Raw genomic sequence first — 18,681 nt, forward strand, 5'->3', positions numbered from 1 at the left:
CAGGTTATCTTGGGCACAGGGACTATGGTGGTCTGCTTGAAACATGTTGGTATTACAGACTCAGTCAGGTACATGTTGAAAATATCAGTGAAGACACTTGCCAGTTGGTCAGCACATGCTTGGAGTACACGTCCTGGTAATCCGTCTGGCCCTGCGGCCTTGTGAATGTTGACCTGCTTAAAAGTCTTACTCACATCGGCTACGGAGAGCGTGATCACATAGTCATCTGGAACAGCTGGTGCTCTCATGCATGCTTCAGTGTTGCTTGCCTCGAAGCGAGCGTAGAAGTGATTCAGCTTGTCTGGTAGGCTTGTGTCACTGGGCAGCTCATGGCTGTGCTTCCTTTTGTAGTCTGTAATAGCTTTCAAGCCCTGCCACACCCGAAGAGTGTCAGAGTCGGTGTAGTACGATTCAATCTCAGTCCGGTATTGACTTTGCCTGTTTGATGGTTAGTCGGAGGGCATAGCGGGATTTCTTATAAGCGTCTGTGTTAGAGTCCCGCTCCTTGAAAGCGGTAGCTCTACCCTTTAGCTGAATCACGTTAGTTACTACTGGGTTTGGAGCGGAAACCTACAGGATTGTAGCTCTACAGGAACAGTGGTGGTAAGCCCTCCAATAGTGATTTGGGATTTGTAAAAAAAATAAAAAAAGTAGGGGCCAATAAATCACCAAATAATCTGAACTAGTTATGCTAATCTGTTATGTTAACTATACAAACGTTGTAATAAACCCATAAATTAAGAAGCAATGAAGACACCTGGAACGCACCCGTTTCGACTTGCAACCACAGCCTAGCAATGAACGCACCCGTGTCGACCTGCAACGCGTCCGCGGGCTAGCGATGTGGTGATTGTTGTCTAATTTGTATTTATTTAACTAGGCAAGTCAGTTAAGAACAAATTCTTATTTACAATGACGGCCTACCCTAATCGGGTGAGCCAGGAGCCAGCTGGGCCACGAGTTGCCGGAGCTCGTTCAGAGTTGACGTAGTAGGTTTGAAATATTTTAATTATTTAAGGTGCTGCAAATGCAATGCTCTTTTATTATTTATTCATTACTATTTTGCTTCCTATGGCGGGCGAGGGAGGTCTGGTTGTCGGCCATGCTGAAAATGTGATCTCGCGTTATTGTATCATTGTCAATACAGTACATGTACACCACTATATGAAACTAGTGGGTCAGGCAGCACCCCACTGTCTGATTCATATCGCGTGATTTCTGATGATTACTCTCGATTATATCGGCTGATTGGTTCTGTATGGGTGATTGGGGATGACATTTTTGTGCATAGCAAATTAATATTGTTATTATTTTACATTTTCAGGATGGGAAAAACGCTTTCAGTGTAAACTTTAACGACTAAAACCAAATAGAAAGTATGTAGAATATATATATATAGACAGTCACGCCCCCATTGAGTTTGTTATAATGTTTGAGCATAAGAATGCAGCATAAATGTGCTTAAAAACGGAACAATTTCCCTCTCGTTTCAGGTCTGCGAAATGCGCGTCCCCGACAGCGGAAGTTGCAAACAAGAGCCCGTCCGGCGGTGGTTAGGTGAACCGGTGAAAAAAGAAAATAACCGTGGTGGAGCGGAAAAAATTGCTTTTACGTGGAATAAAACAGCTATATGTCTGTATCTCGAGTTCTTCTTCCCCAATATTCAAAGGTATTTATGTTAGCTTTGGATTACGCCTAGAAAACAGGTTACATCTAGCTAGCAAGCTAAATTAGCTAGTTAACCAACGTTAGCATTTCGTAAGGACTTGATAAGCGGGCCAAGATTGTTAGCCAATGCTAACAACGCAGTGGTAGATTAGAGAACTATCTGAGTATTACATATTAACACAAATATACCCATAATACCATCCTTACTGAAAAGACGTTATGTTAGTGTTGAACTCCATGCTAACTAACGTTAACTCGCTAGCTTCGCTAGTAACGTTAGCTAGATATTAAATTAGCTAGTTTATTGGTGTTTCCACTGTTTGAAGCCCTCAGACACAACAGAACGGACATATAACAATGTATTAATGTAACCATGCTCTAAAAAAAAATATATCTTACTCTTCCATAGATCCCCCTTTATTGCACCAATCTGCCGCTCTCTCTTTGTGACTAGAACTGCCTGAACAGCTAGAGAGAGAGAGAGTGTGTGTTCCGAACCAGGGTGACTGTGTGTGAAGTATACACACCCTGTGTTTGCGAGGCCCTGTGGGATACTCCTCCAGACCCCAGAGTGAGGATTGTGTGTGAGCCTCTCGCTCCATATGTGTGTGACAATGGGGGACATCAGTGATCTGGACAGACAGATAGAACAACTTAGGCGCTGTGAACTCATCAAGGAAAATGAAGTCAAAGCACTGTGTGCCAAGGCCAGGTAATTAAACACACACACACAGGCCGTATTACTGTAACATTTCTGATACTATCTAAATCTTCATCACTAAGCCTGTCTGTTTGTGTTACAGGGAGATTCTGGTAGAGGAGAGTAACGTACAGAGGGTGGACTCTCCAGTTACAGTGAGTATTTTCAGAATAGAAGACATCTTGATTACTTTGTAGGTCTGCCTAGACTGCTATTATTTGCACTTTCCAATCTGAGCCCCCATGTTACATGTGTAATGTTGGATGGCTGAATACATTAAGGGGGAATGGAAACACTAGGTTTTAGAACACCAGCTAACTGTAAAGGCCAGTTTATACTTGGTTTAACAACATGTTTGTACATTTACATTTACGTCATTTAGCAGACGCTCTTATCCAGAGCGACTTACAAATTGGTGCATTCACCCTATAGCCAGTGGGATAACCACTTTACAATATGTTATTTTTATTTTTTTTAGGGGGGGGGGTAGAAGGATTACTTTATCCTATCCCAGGTATTCCTTAAAGAGGTGAATGTGGCAAAGAGCTTCCTAGGGTTAGAGGCAGATGCTTGGAATTTAGAGTGGTAGAAAGTGGCCTTAGCAGCAGAAACAGATGAAGAAAATGTAGAGAGGAGGGAGTGAAAAGATGCTCCGCTGCCCGGAGCTCTGTTCTGTGAGCTCGCAATGAGTCATCAAGCCACGGAGCTGGAGGGGAGGACCGAGCCGGCCGGGAGGATAGGGGACACAGAGAGTCAAAGGATGCAGAAAGGGAGGAGAGGAGGGTTGAGGAGGCAGAATCAGGAGATTGGAGGGAGAAGGATTGAGCAGAGGGAAGAGATGATAGGATGGAAGAGGAGAGAGTAGTGGGAGAGAGAGAGCGAAGGTTGCGGCGGCGCATTACCATCTGTGTAGGGGCAGAGTGAGTAGTGTTGGAGGAGAGCGAGAGAGAAAAGGATACAAAGTAGTGGTCGGAGACATGGAGGGGAGTTGCAGTGAGATTAGTAGAAGAGCAGCATGTAGACAATTAGAATGCCACAAGTGTCATTGGTCAAAACATTTAATTTATACTCTGGTGGGATGTCTGTAGACCATCGCTGCGACTGTCAGTTTCCTTGTCGCGCAGACATGAAAAAGTTTACTTCTCTGCGACTGTCGCAACATCTGTTGTCGTGGTTACCGTACTGTCACAGCAACCAGACCAAATCCTCCTGTGACGATGATGCAGTTCTAAAATTCTCAGATAGAATGACCTACTTTTATTTCGTCACACTGTGGCAGTAAGCTATTTTCTGTAAGCTCGCATTACCTTGTAAATCATTATGTTGTTGTGGATTTACTTTCCTGTAATAATGAATAAGAAGTAACTAAAGTTTAGACGTTGTCATCTATACTCTGGTCATTATTTGAACTGGCTAGACAACGAACCAAAACATTGTTTAAAAAATTGCTTTTTGCTAGGTTGACATTGACTGAATTCATTTTTAAATGGATAGGTTTATTGGTGTTAAAATAGAGCACCGGACTGCTGATGTCATGCAAAGGCTGTCGTTTTGTGTTTATACTTTTTCATAAGTATATAGTTTAATGTCAGACGACACTAGAATGTTAATGATGTCGCTAAGATAATTGTCTACAGACATGTTGATAGACAGAGTGTAAACCTGCCTTAATTGTAAATCACCATATAGGCATTGTTGCATCATTGGTAGGAGAGTTTTGAAATTCCTGAATTTACTGAGATCATGACCCCTGCATACATTAATGAGCCATACTTTGCTGGTGTCAAACCATTTATGAAAACATGATACATATTTTGAAAGCTGAGAAACAGCCCTTTCAAATTATATGATGTCAATCAAATGGTAATCAGTCAAGAAAAAACACCTGTGAAAATGTGTATCTTGTACACTTTCTTCCCAAACAACTGCCATTTACACAACTTCCTAATGAAGATAAAGAAACACTTAGTATATTGAGTCTTCCTTGTTTTGTAAGGATTGATAATCTGAAATCAGAATAGTAATACCTTTTACTGTGAATAAGTTACAGCTGTTTTAAAGACCGGTGGTATTTTTCTAGAATTTTATGGAATGTTCTGTGATCAGACACTTTCTTATTTGGATAGTATAGTAAACACATACATGCACCAAAACACATTACAAATGCCATTTAGTCTTACATTTGATAAGGAAAGACATACATAAGTAATATAAATAAAACAATAACTTTATGGAAAGAAAAAGGTTAGGGGAATACATGATCTCATTCCACCCTGAAAACAAAGTGTAAGTTACATCATGCTATCATAACCATAACATTATATACAACATTCATCTCAGGGATATTGTCATCAAAATTGAACTGGAATTACAAAATATTATAAGAATAAGGCATATAATAACTATTTTCTTTTACATCTTAAATGTTTTCTTACAAACATTCCACTAGGCCTATAGCCTAATACACGAAGAGTCAAAATGGGAACAAATTAAAAGCATGCAAGAAAGGGGAAATGACCAGTGACAATCTGAGCTATTGGGTGAAGACTAGGAGTCCCTTTACTAGTACCTATACATTCTCAATGACAGCTGTCAAAGTTGAGAAACCTTTCAGGTCCAGTAGAGGTGAGGTGCCTCCCGGTGGCAGCATTCACTTTCAGTCTCGGTGCCAAAACTCACAATTTGCTCACTCCTACCAATGACACATCGGCGTCAGTCGTTACAATGGCAATTCAAGATGGCGCTACCCATACCTCTAATAAACGTTGTTCAAGAACAAAATACTAATAATATAGATTTTTCTATGTTACAAGCACATGTTTAGTAGTATTAGTGGATTGAATACATGTGTTTGCGCAGCTTTACTTCCTGAATTGTTTCCCTTTAATTCCCTACAATTCTCCTTTTCTATCACAGGTGTGTGGGGATATCCATGGACAGTTTTATGACCTAAAAGAGTTGTTTAGAGTAAGTTCAGTCTCCTTTCTGTCTGTATTTCCTGCATTCCATCTGTATGATTTCTCAGAGTGCTGCTTTGTGCGGTGTCTGTACAGTTCCATACTCAACATATGCACCATTTGGCTTCATAATGCCATAAACTCCATGTCATTTACATGCATGTCATATTCTACTGTGCCATTTTTGCTGTGTCAATATTTAACACTTCAATTGCGTGTGTACAAGGTAGGGGGCGACGTTCCGGAGACAAACTATCTCTTCATGGGTGACTTTGTGGACCGAGGCTTCTACAGCGTGGAGACGTTCCTGCTGCTGCTAGCACTCAAGGTACTCGAGAGAAGCTAAATCAGAGCTATTCAATTATTCTGAGGCTAGATGTTTTCATTCTTCAGACCGGCTTTTACCCCCTCTGTAGTAGTGTTTCTAATGCTATGCAGAGTTGGAGTTAATTCAATTTAAACTTATATAAATTCAGGAAATGCAATGATTGGAATTTTTTTATACTTTCTCATTGTGCTGTGCGAAGTGTGCCCTTGGTGTCTAGCTCCACTACTAACCTAAGCTCTCTATGGGACAAAGTCGGACCTACCACCCCTCTCATTTGCCTTTTGGCATGTAGGGTCCCTCTGAAGGACCCATTCTAACAAGTAACTTACCCCCTCCTCCTCCCACAGGTGAGGTATCCAGACAGGATCACTCTGATCCGAGGGAACCACGAGTCACGGCAGATCACACAGGTCTACGGCTTCTATGATGAGTGCCTCCGCAAGTACGGCTCGGTCACCGTGTGGAGATACTGCACCGAGATCTTTGATTACCTGTCCCTCTCTGCCATCATCGACGGCAAGGTGTGCTCCCTGGCCCCTTCAGTCACATTTATTTGCTTCTCTCTGATTGTTATTTGTGCCATCTTACCAACTCTTATGGTCATGCCAAGGAGGGACGTGACAATGAACATAGGAGTTGACAATACAGCACAAATAGATCTGGGACCACGCGGTCCTCTGTAGCTCAGCTGGTAGAGCACGGCGCTTGTAATGCCAAGGTAGTGGGTTCGATCCCCGGGACCACCCATACACAAAAAAATGTATGCACGCATGACTGTAAGTCGCTTTGGATAAAAGCGTCTGCTAAATGGCATATTATTATTATTATTATTAGATTGTTATGGTTAGATGGCTAGTCTCACTAAATAGCTAGTTCTCACTGAAACAGCATGACTCGCTACAATCTCCCCTCTTTATATCTCTCCTGCTAGCTCTGGTTTTCCTCTGTAATTAATGCAAGTAACTGTGGATCGCAATCACACCCATCGGTTCAAACATGTTTTGTTGCTGTATTGGGAAGATTGTTTTTAAAGAAACCTGTTTCTGGAATTGTATTGTGTAGAGCCTTAACTATACTGAACAAAATATAAACACAACATGCAACAATTTCAAAGATTTTACTGAGTTACAGTTCATATAAGGAAATCAGTCAATTGAAATAAATAAATTAGGCCCTAATGTATGGACTGGGAAAACAGATATGCATCTGTTGGTCACAAATACCTTAAAGTAGGGGCGGGGATCAGAATACCAGTCAGTATCTGGTGTGACCACCATTTACCTCATGCAGTGCAACACATCTCCTTTGCATAGAGTTGATCAGGCTGTTGATTGTGGCCTGTGGAATGTTGTCCCACTCCTCTTCAATGGCTGTGCGAAGTTGCTGGATATTGGCGGGAACTGGAACACGCTGTCGTACATGTCGATCCAGAGCAACTCGATCCAGAGCAGGAATTGTGTACAGATCCTTGCGACATGGGGCCGTGCATTATCATGCTGAAACATGAGGTGATGGGTGAGGATGAATGACAGGACAATGGGCCTCAGGATCTCCTCACGGCATCTCTGTGCATTCAAATTGCCATCGATAGCAAATGCAATTTTGTTCTCGTTGTCCATAGCTTATGCCTGACCATACCATAACCCTACCGCCACCATGGGGCACTCTGTTCAAAACGTTGTCAGCAAACTGCTCGCCCACATGGCGCCATACACGTGGTCTGCGGTTGAGGCCGGTTGGACGTACAGGCGGCTTATGGTAGAGAAATAAACATTCAATTCTCTGGCAACAGCTCTGGTGGACATTCCTGCAGTCAGCATGCCAATTTCACACTCCCTCAAAACTTGAGACATCTGTGGCATTGTGTTGTGTGACAAAACTGCACATTTTAGAGTGGCCTTTTATTGTCTCCAGCACAAGGTGCACCTGTAACGATCATGCTGTTTAATCAGCTTCTTGATATGCCACACATGTCAGGTGGATGGATTAACTTGGCAAAAGAGAAATGCTCAAATTTGTGCACAAAATTTGAGAGAAATACGCTTTTTGTGCGTATAGAAAATGTCAGGGATCTTTTATTTCATCTCATGAAACATGGGACCAACACTTGACATGTTGTGTTAATATTTTTGTTCAGTGTAGATTCTTTCTCTCTCTCTCTTTCTCATTGTGTAGATATTCTGTGTGCACGGCGGCCTTTCTCCCTCTATTCAAACTCTGGACCAGATCAGAACTATCGACAGAAAGCAGGAAGTGCCTCACGACGGCCCCATGTGTGACCTGCTGTGGTCTGACCCAGAAGGTAAGATACTGGTACTGTCCAGAAACAACCCCCTAAATAACCCTTCCACCCCAAAAACATGTAGCTATAAACAAGATGGTGAAAATTCCACCAAGTCTGTCTGTCATACATTTTAGCATCTATGCCCCAACGAAAAGGAATGAGACAACTCGAGTAACGACCAGAATTTCTCTCTGCTTCTCCCTCTCTCTCTCCCTCTCCCAGACACCACAGGGTGGGGTGTGAGCCCGAGAGGGGCGGGCTACCTGTTTGGCAGTGACGTGGTGGCCCAGTTCAACGCGGCCAACGACATCCACATGATCTGCAGAGCCCACCAGCTGGTCATGGAGGGATACAAGTGGCACTTCAATGAGACCGTGCTCACTGTGTGGTCCGCACCCAACTACTGCTACAGGTCTGTGTCCTGTCTCTCCATCTTTTTCTTGCTCGCTTGTTGTCTCGTTTTCTTCTCCCGTCCTATATATTGTGTATTTGGACTGCTGAGTTTATGGCCAAACTCTACATGTGCTTTAACTTATAGCAATGTTTAGGTCGCCATAGCAACCTTCTCTCTCTCTCTCTCTCTCTCTCTCTCTCTCTCTGTGTCTCTGTCTCTCTCTGTCTCAGATGTGGTAATGTGGCGGCCATCTTGGAGCTGGATGAGCACCTGCAGAGGGAGTTCATCATATTTGAAGCCGCTCCGCAGGAAACCAGGGGCATTCCCTCCAAAAAGCCAGTGGCAGACTACTTCCTGTGACCTCTCACCCTGGAGGGAATATGGAGCCTTTGGTCGCGTTCCCCTGCTCAGACGTTGCATGCACCAACCAATGGTTGTGTGCCACGTCATCGACTGTGTCGTCGACTGCTATATTGCTATAAGTTGATGTGGTTAGCTGATACTTAAAATACCTATCCAGGGGTTGTAAGATCTGGCATGTGTAAGCAATGCCTGGGCAGAGGAACGCGCCCTTTATGTTAGGATGAATTCTGGTGTCTAGAATCTCTTCGGTTCTGTTTGAAACTGACCCCTAGACCAGGGGTAGACAACCCTGTTGCTGGAGTGCCGCAGGTACTGTACAATTGTCTCAAGGCACCACACTGAGCTACTAAGCTTATTGATCAGTTCAGTGATTGCCTAAATTCAACACACTTGGTCTTCCAGGTCGGTTTAATCAAAAACAGGATGTGCCTGCCGCACTCCAGGACCAGGGTTGCCTACCCCTGCACTACACACTTCTTGAATCCCCAATGGAGAGATGAAAGAGCTGTGTCAGTGTGAGCAATATGGCAGAAACTCCACCTAGCCCTCTATCCACCTACCCTATCAGAGGATGAGATGGAGCTATTACCATACTGCTGATACTGTCCAGGCCTTGGTCCTGAAGATCATGTGTCTAGTTGTGACCGCTTTGGGTCCGCATGAAACTGTGCCCATGACTGTTGTTATTTCAGCTCTCGAAAATCACCACGTTCTTCTTTTTCTTCCTCCCCTCCTATTAACGTCTCTTATCCCCTCTCTCCGCCATTGTTGTTTGGTATTTGTCCCTCCCCCTAATCTTGTATTTTTACATTTGAAAATGTGGACATTGTCCTACAGATGGAGGGATACTTGAAAGGAGATGAGATAATCTTTTAATCTGCAGATATAGGAAATTAACCCAGTTTCTGGGTTTCCATATGCATAATTTCCTATACAAAAATCAAAGAAAATAAAAATGTGTAACTGTTGTGTAAAGGATGAACTGCAAAAATTATTTTCTCCAGTTTGCTATTTCAGTTTCCTGTTTACTTGTGTTTTGTCTCTAACTCAGTTTTCAAAAACATCGCTCTCAATGCAACTCAGCATATCCTGATCAGCACCTACACTCAAACAAAAATAAAGTAACTGGTTAAATGGGATCACTACACAGAACTGTATTTTTTTCTCTCTACCTTGTTGATCCACAAATTTCTGTAGGGTTCACTGTTGACTTTTGATATTGTGAAAATAAAATCTTTTTGTATCAATCTCCTTTATCTGCTGGAGTGGCTATCATTTGGAGGTTTGAAGTTCTGTTTATTTAGCCAGTTGATGCATGGAGTGAAAAAAAACAAATTATATATCCAGACATGATATACTGTTGGGTGGTGTTCCCGACCAAAGTCCTAATAGCAATATTACGGAAGGCATTAAACGAGTAAGTGTGGTGATTTTAGACCATAACATTTTTGTTATTTAGCATTTACGTCATTTAGCAGATGCTCTTATCCAGAGCGACTTATAATTAGTGCATACATTTTTCATACTGGCCCCCCGTGGGAATCGAACCCACAACCCTGGCGTTGCAAGCGCCATACTCTACCAACTCTTGTCCAGCGCGACATACTGTTTTTATATATTTAAATATGTGGAAATACATTTTGACAGCATGCTATGTTAGCTTGTAAAATATCCAAAATATATTTCAAATATGTTGCCATGTTTTTAATTAATGGAAAAAAACACTTTTTACCTTCCATACTGTAGCTAGGCTACATTAAAATACAATGAATAATACTACAAAGTTCAGCACTAAATTACAATAGCATGCTGTATGGAGGACCAAAGATGATGTAATAAATGCACATGTAAATAGATAAATAATTATTGAAATAATTAATCCCACTTTGTTTCATTTTATTCATTTATATTATTTCTGTATTTCTTCCTCCAATATGATGAGGGGGTGTCAAGCAATCATATGTGGGTGTTACATAAACTCAGGACCCTGTCTTTCAAAGATAATTAGTAAAAATCTAAATTGTAGGCCTGTTTTAAGGCAGGTCCTCACCAGACATCACCGGCAACAACGTCGCCTATGGGCACAAACCCACCGTCGCTGGCCCAGACAGGACTGGCAAAAAGTGCTCTTCACTGACGAGTTGCGGTTTTGTCTCACCAGGGTTGATGGTCGGATTAGCGTTTATCGTCGATGGAATGAGCGTTACACCGAGGCCTGTACTCTGGAGCGGGATCGATTTGGAGGTGGAGGGTCTGTCATGGTCTGGGGCGGTCACAGCATCATCGGACTGAGCTTGTTGTCATTGCAGGCAATCTCAACGCTGTGCGTTACAGGGAAGACATCCTCCTCCCTCATGTGGTACCCTTCCTGCAGGCTCATCCTGACATGACCCTCCAGCATGACAATGCCACCAGCCATGCTGCTCGTTCTGTGCGTGATTTCCTGCAAGACAGGAATGTCAGTGTTCTGCCATGGCCAGCGAAGAGCCCAGATCTCAATCCCATTGAGCACGTCTGGGACCTGTTGGATCGGAGGGTGAGGGCTAGGGCCAGAAATGTCTGGGAACTTGCAGGTGCCTTGGTGGAAGAGTGGGGTAACATCTCACAGCAAGAACTGGCAAATCTGGTGCAGTCCATGAGGAGGAGATGCACTGCAGTACTTAATGCAGCTGGTGGCCACACCAGATACTGACTGTTACTTTTGATTTTGACCCACCCTTTGTTCAGGGACACATTATTCAATTTCTGTTAGTCACATGTCTGTGGAACTTGTTCAGTTTATGTCTCAGTTGTTGAATCATGTTATGTTTATACAAATATTTACACATGTTAAGTTTGCTGAAAATAAACGCAGTTGACAGTGAAAGGACATTTCTTTTTTTGCTGAGTTTATATATACAGTGGGGAAAAAAAGTATTTAGTCAGTCACCAATTGTGCAAGTTCTCCCACTTCAGAAGATGAGAGAGGCCTGTAATTTTCATCATAGGTACACGTCAACTATGACAGACAAAATGAGAAAAAAAAATCCAGAAAATCACATTGTAGGATTTTTAATGAATGTATTTGCAGATTATGGTGGAAAATAAGTATTTGGTCAATAACAAAAGTTTCTCAATACTTTGTTATATACCCTTTGTTGGCAATGACACAGGTCAAACGTTTTCTGTAAGTTTTTTCACACACTGTTGCTGGTATTTTGGCCCATTCCTCCATGCAGATCTCCTCTAGAGCAGTGATGTTTTGGGGCTGTCGCTGGGCAACACGGACTTTCAACTCCCTCCAAAGATTTTCTATGGGGTTGAGATCTGGAGACTGGCTAGGCCACTCCAGGACCTTGAAATGCTTCTTACGAAGCCACTCCTTCGTTGCCCGGGCGGTGTGTTTGGGATCTTTGTCATGCTGAAAGACCCAGCCACATTTCATCTTCAATGACCTTGCTGATGGAAGGAGGTTTTCACTCAAAATCTCACGATACATGGCCCCATTCATTCTTTCCTTTACACGGATCAGTCGTCCTGGTCCCTTTGCAGAAAAACAGCCCCAAAGCATGATGTTTCCACCCCCATGCTTCACAGTAGGTATGGTGTTCTTTGGATGCAACTCACCATTCTTTGTCCTCCAAACACGACGAGTTGAGTTTTTACCAAAAAGTTCTATTTTGGTTTCATCTGACATTCTCCCAATCCTCTTCTGGATCATCCAAATGCACTCTAGCAAACTTCAGACGGGCCTGGACATGTACTGGCTTAAGCAGGGGGACACGTCTGGCACTGCAGGATTTGAGTCCCTGGCGGCGTAGTGTGTTACTGATGGTAGGCTTTGTTACTTTGGTCCCAGCTCTCTGCAGGTCATTCACTAGGTCCCCCTGTGTGGTTCTGGGATTTTTGCTCACCGTTCTTGTGATCATTTTGACCCCACGGGTGAGATCTTCCGTGGAGCCCCAGATCGAGGGAGATTATCAGTGGTCTTGTATGTCTTCTTGTGAAGACTTACAGAAAACGTTTGACCTGTGTCATTGCCAACAAAGGGTATATAACAAAGTATTGAGAAACTTTTGTTATTGACCAAATACTTATTTTCCACCATAATTTGCAAATAAATTCATAAAAAATCCTATAATGTTATTTTCTGGATTTTTTTTTCTCAATTTGTCTGTCATAGTTGACGTGTACCTATGATGAAAATGACAGGCCTCTCTCATCTTTTTAAGTGGGAGAACTTGCACAATTGGTGGCTGACTAAATACTTTTTTTCCTCACTGTATATTATATTTTAAAATGTATATCCCTCATCTGCACAAAATTGAAAGCTCTCTCTCACAACCCATGCTCACAGACACACGTTGGTTCTGGGATATGCAACCATTTCCTTTCTCACTCATTTAATGCCACACTTTTTCAAACACAAAAACGCACACCACACCTTCCATCACAATACATCCACACATTCCCACATACTGTGCCTTCTATGTCTTCTGTTTGCTATGTTTTTGTCTCCACAATCTTGATTGAGTACTTGTGTTCTAATTAGTTGTATTTGAAGATGTATTATTTTGCTTGTTATCTTTTCTTGTAATACCGTCTTATCCCTTTATAATATACTATACATACTATAAATGAGCTTTATTATTACAATCCCTACCATGGCTAGTATTGGGTGTTCCATTATTCGACTCCTCTATTAGAACTTTCAGAATAGCCATGGAGTAGTCTTTGTTTCGCGGAACAGTTTATTGACAACGAGAGCAACACGCTTCCCTTTTAATCTATTTTCCTTGAAGATTGGGTACAGAACTATGCACCGTTCTGCAATCTCCCTTGGGAACTGATCATTCATGCCTATTTTCGTGAAAGCAAGACTTTTACCTAGGCTTTTAACCATTACTTTATCCTTAAGAAAAGCAAATTTGGCAACGATTGGACGCTCATATCTCTGTCCTCTTTGTCCAAAATGGTGTACACGTTCGAGTTGGGTTTTATCGACAGCCTCAAGTGGGATTTGAAGTGTTGTAAGAAAAAGTACTTCACAATTTTTTCGGTAACCTCTCCTTCTTTTTCTTGGATACCCGTAAGTACTACATTTTCTCTCATCGATCTAGTTTGTATGTCTAGTAAGGCTTCTCTCAGAAAGTTCTTTTTTAAGTTCCTTAACGTCCGTTTCTATCTTAGTGACTATCCCTTTAAAACATTTTGTATCATTCTCCATTATCGCAGCTTTTCCGTCACTCATTTCAAGACTCGCCTTCAACTCTTTTACATAATTACTGACCAACTCTAGTATGCCCAGTTTGTCATTTATCGACTTCAACAGGTCGCTTTCCACACTTACCAGTCCCAGTGGAGAAAAGCATAAATCATCTGTATCAGTCGAGGAGTCGCGCTTTCTCTTGGAGATTGATTCTCCTCGTTTATCTTCCGTCATGTTTGGGTGTTGCGTGTTGTTGTAATATTTGTCGATACATTTCTCTAGCCTTATAATTTGTTTTGTGTTATTATCCAGATTGAATGTTATTACCCGCGAATATATGAAGTGCTAATATTTAGTCTACCTTACTGATATTGAATATTATGTTTTTATCTTGAGGTGATTTGTACCGCTGTGTATTCAATACGCCATCTTGTCTACCGGAAGTCTCTACTCTGATTGTTATAAGTATCCATATGTGTTGACATGATAGCTCAGCAGAAACGAACACAGTTTGTTTCCAAGCGTACATAGAGTTATGCACCTGGGTGGTAGACTCGTTCTCACTGAAGTACATTACCCCTCATATACCACATACCATATACTGTCACTGTTCAGGCAGGAATCGTTGGACTGTGGCTTCAGATTTGATTTCAATTTAGGTATCTCTTTATTTAGGTTGATGGCATGACGTTGAAACAATGATGTTGATTCAAGCATACCAGTTTACTATCAACATTGAAACAAGGCCAAATAAAATATGTCTAATCAAATATGAAATTAAACTTAATTTCAACCACCCAATGAATGAAAAACAGACAGGGATTAAACAGTGAGTATATACAAAAATGTGACGTGGATCTGATGTTGCATGTTTAACGTATTTACAACACCACATGACATGAATTGTGTTGCAATTTCCACATAGATTCTATGTGAGATTTTTTACCATTCTACGTGGAATTTTCAACACAATTTCAACATATACAGTGGGGGAAAAAAATATTTAGTCAGCCACCAATTGTGCAAGTTCTCCCACTTAAAAATATGAGAGAGGCCTGTAATTTTCATCATAGGTACACGTCAACTATGACAGTCAAAATTAGAAAAGAAAATCCAGAAAATCACATTGTAGGATTTTTAATGAATTTATTTGCAAATTATGGTGGAAAATAAGTATTTGGTCAATAACAAAAGTTTCTCAATACTTTGTTATATACCCTTTGTTGACAATAACACAGGTCAAACATTTTCTGTAAGTCTTCACAAGGTTTTCACACACTGTTGCTGGTATTTTGGCCCATTCCTCCATGCAGATCTCCTCTAGAGCAGTGATGTTTTGGGGCTGTCGCTGGGCAACACAGACTTTCAACTCCCTCCAAAGATTTTCTATGGGGTTGAGATCTGGAGACTGGCTAGGCCACTCCAGGACCTTGAAATGCTTCTTACGAAGCCACTCCTTCGTTGCCCGGGCGGTGTGTTTGAGATCATTGTCATGCTGAAAGACCCAGCCACGTTTCATCTTCAATGCCCTTGCTGATCTCACGATACATGGCCCCATTCATTCTTTCCTTTACACGGATCAGTCGTCCTGGTCCCTTTGCAGAAAAACAGCCCCAAAGCATGATGTTTCCACCCCCATGCTTCACAGTAGGTATGGTGTTCTTTGGATGCAACTCAGCATTATTTGTCCTCCAAACACGACGAGTTGAGTTTTTACCAAAAAGTTATATTTTGGTTTCATCTGACCATATGACATTCTCCCAATCCTCTTCTGGATCATCCAAATGCACTCTAGCAAACTTCAGACGGGCCTGGACATGTACTGGCTTAAGCAGGGGGACACGTCTGGCACTGCAGGATTTGAGTCCCTGGCGGCGTAGTGTGTTACTGATGGTAGCAGGCTTTGTTACTTTGGTCCCAGCTCTCTGCAGGTCATTCACTAGGTCCCCCCGTGTGGTTCTGGGATTTTTGCTCACTGTTCTTGTGATCATTTTGACCCCACGGGGTGAGATCTTGCGTGGAGCCCCAGATCGAGGGAGATTATCAGTGGTCTTGTATGTCTTCCATTTCCTACTAATTGCTCCCACAGTTGATTTCTTCAAACCAAGCTGCTTACCTATTGCAGATTCAGTCTTCCCAGCCTGGTGCAGGTCTACAATTTTGTTTCTGGTGTCCTTTGACAGCTCTTTGGTCTTGGCCATAGTGGAGTTTGGAGTGTGACTGTTTGAGGTTGTGGACAGGTGTCTTTTATACTGATAACAAGTTCAAACAGGTGCCATTAATACAGGTAACGAGTGGAGGACAGAGGAGCCTCTTAAAGAAGAAGTTACAGGTCTGTGAGAGCCAGAAATCTTGCTTGTTTGTAGGTGACCAAATACTTATTTTCCACCATAATTTGCAAATAAATTCATTAAAAATCCTACAATGTGATTTTCTGGATTCTTTTTTCTCAATTTGTCTGTCATAGTTGACGTGTACCTATGATGAAAATTACAGGCCTCTCTCATCTTTTTAAGTGGGAGAACTTGCACAATTGGTGGCTGACTAAATACTTTTTTCCCCCACTGTACATAGTTTTGATGATTACGTTGAAATTAGATAGCAACCTGTTAGTCAGGTTAAGTCATTGTATTGAAGTTGAAGTTTTACCATGATTTCAATATTTGCAATGCTTGTTGAAATGATATCAAAATAGTACTGGTTGAGGACTTTTTGCAAATCCAAATGTGTTTCAAACATACTGTAGCTTCAACGTCACAATACATTGACAAATTACGTTGAAACAGCATTGATCCAACCAGTTTGTGCCCAGTGGGTAGCCAACTGTTAGCTACTAATGAGCTAAAACAAATCAATGTAGGGTGACAGTGCAACAACATTGGTTAGACATGAGTTGTGGATCATGAAACCATTTCGATAAAATGCTAGTTGTCTATCTAAATACCTCGGCCAACTAAATATTTCCAAATGATTTATTTCTAATGATGTACAATGAACCCTAATGTGTGTGCACTACTGTAATTTGACATAGGCCTACTTTAATTTTTCCTTTTCTCTCTACTCCTACATACTCCTCCTCCAGGCTCTGTCGTAGCCGGCCGCGACCGGGAGACCCATGGGGTGGCGCATAATTGGCCCTGCGTCGTCCAGGGTAGGGGAGGGAATGTAGAGTTGGTAGAGCATGGCGTTTGCAACGCCAGGGTTGTGGGTTCAATTCCCACGGGGGGCCAGTATGAAAAATAAAATAATGTATGCACTCACTAACTGTAAGTCGCTCTGGATAAGAGCGTCTGCCAAATGACTAAAATGTAAATGTAATACTTTATACTATTCAAACTTTATTATGTACCCTACTAGGTAGTGTCCAATTAAAAACACATATTTTGACCAACGGGTTAAAATGTGTTAATTGTGTAGATAATCATCTAAGAAAACCAATGATCCAAACCTCATGTCTCTATCATAATCCGTTCAAAAGTTATTGGAGTTTTTACCCTTGTAGGATGGCCAAAATTAGGGTGACTAAATCAATGGAGGCCAGAGAAAAACAAGTGGTCAAAACTAGGAAAATTGCACTGGATGCTGTGCGAGAATGAAGGCTACATGACAGGCTCACTTTCACATTAAACTCATCATCTTTCTTTTTGAATCCTTATATAGAGCAATATAGAGCTAAGATAGATATCGATTTTGAGACATGACGTAATATTTCTATATTTTATTATACGCTTCATATAAATGCGAAATTCCTGTTCTGTCTAAGATTTCACACAAAAACAAGCATATCTCTGTGAAATATCAACATCGCACTCAGCATACTGAAAGCTTTTTATTTTCAAAGCCTTTACATTTTAATTCAGCTCGTGTCATGCTATTTTTGCGACCCGGGGAAGATGACCAGCTGAACATGTAAAATCCTCAAAGGTTTCTGCGAGAAAGCTGCACCCCTCTGTCAACAGAGGTCAGTGCTTATTATCGGATGTTTAAGGTTACGAAATCCAACTTTTTGGATATACTGTTAATGAAATGTTAGAGAAAGACCCCACTGAACGATTCAGAACATGAATAATCATATTTGTCTTGGTAATATGTATATTACAACATAAGGAAGGGACATTTCTTCACCAAAGCGCCTTTTCACCCTGTACTATGTACTTACTTCTGCTATATCTTTTCTTTTTGATACTACTTTAAAGTTATACTTCCATAGACTTCCATTGTATTTATGAATCAACGACTTATGCTTGAGACTCTGTTTCAATTACAAAATACTCAGACTGGTGAGGCGATTAAAGTTACAGAGACACATTTTATCGGATGTATGAAAATGTATGCACTCACTAACTGTAAGTTGCTCTGGATAAGAGCGTCTGCTAAATGACTAAAATGTAAAAATGTAAATGTTGAAACCATGTTCACCCATTGAGCTATAAAATGCATTGCGATCTATGGAGCTCCAAAATGCGCTGTTGTCTATGAAGGCTATACCTTAAATTATTGCTACACTCTGAAACTTTCTTAAAATAAATACACTGTGAGACCAGAGTATAGTTGTAGTGTACCGAAACTAGACTGTAGATGTTGGTGGATGCGAACCGCCAATTCGGCTCGGTTAGAGAGCGAGGTGGACAAGACTCCAATGACCATTTAACCATTTATTATAGCACCAAAAACCGTCCCAGCACAGAGGGCAAAACATGTTGGTGAGAACTACTTTCATGTATGGTAACAGATAGAAACAAGTATTAGGGTTCAGATGAACATCAATGAACATGATTAGCATAAAGGTAACTGAAATA

The 18,681-nt window shown here is 41.5% G+C and overlaps 1 protein-coding gene across 2 annotated transcripts; it reads left to right on the forward strand.

Annotated features, from left to right (window-relative positions):
• Positions 1-884: 884 nt before the first annotated feature.
• On the forward strand, positions 885-9,945 carry LOC121550314 (serine/threonine-protein phosphatase 4 catalytic subunit B). Of its 2 annotated transcripts, none has more exons than XM_041862536.2 (10): positions 885-989; positions 1,494-1,669; positions 2,078-2,380; positions 2,472-2,523; positions 5,285-5,335; positions 5,552-5,653; positions 6,001-6,174; positions 7,829-7,955; positions 8,160-8,349; positions 8,562-9,945. In XM_041862536.2, the coding sequence occupies exons 3-10, from the start codon at positions 2,271-2,273 to the stop codon at positions 8,689-8,691; spliced, it is 936 nt and encodes a 311-aa protein (XP_041718470.1). In that variant the 5' UTR covers positions 885-989; positions 1,494-1,669; positions 2,078-2,270; the 3' UTR covers positions 8,692-9,945. The 2 variants fall into 2 exon arrangements, with proteins under 2 accessions (XP_041718470.1, XP_045077295.1); XM_045221360.1 differs by lacking the exon at positions 885-989 and adding an exon at positions 1,221-1,376.
• The last annotated feature ends 8,736 nt before the right edge of the window (positions 9,946-18,681 follow it).

The sequence above is a fragment of the Coregonus clupeaformis genome, chromosome 7, assembly GCF_020615455.1.
Source record: "Coregonus clupeaformis isolate EN_2021a chromosome 7, ASM2061545v1, whole genome shotgun sequence".
NCBI classification, from domain to species: domain Eukaryota; kingdom Metazoa; phylum Chordata; class Actinopteri; order Salmoniformes; family Salmonidae; genus Coregonus; species Coregonus clupeaformis.

Excerpts from the sequence above, each read along its gene's own strand:
- LOC121550314 (XM_041862536.2), top strand. The coding sequence starts at position 2,271 with ATGTGTGTGACAATGGGGGACATCAGTGATCTGGACAGACAGATAGAA. Across the intron at positions 2,524-5,284 it reads GGGTGGACTCTCCAGTTACA|GTGTGTGGGGATATCCATGG; the intron begins GTGAGTATTTTC and ends TTTCTATCACAG. Across the intron at positions 5,654-6,000 it reads TGCTGCTGCTAGCACTCAAG|GTGAGGTATCCAGACAGGAT; the intron begins GTACTCGAGAGA and ends CTCCTCCCACAG.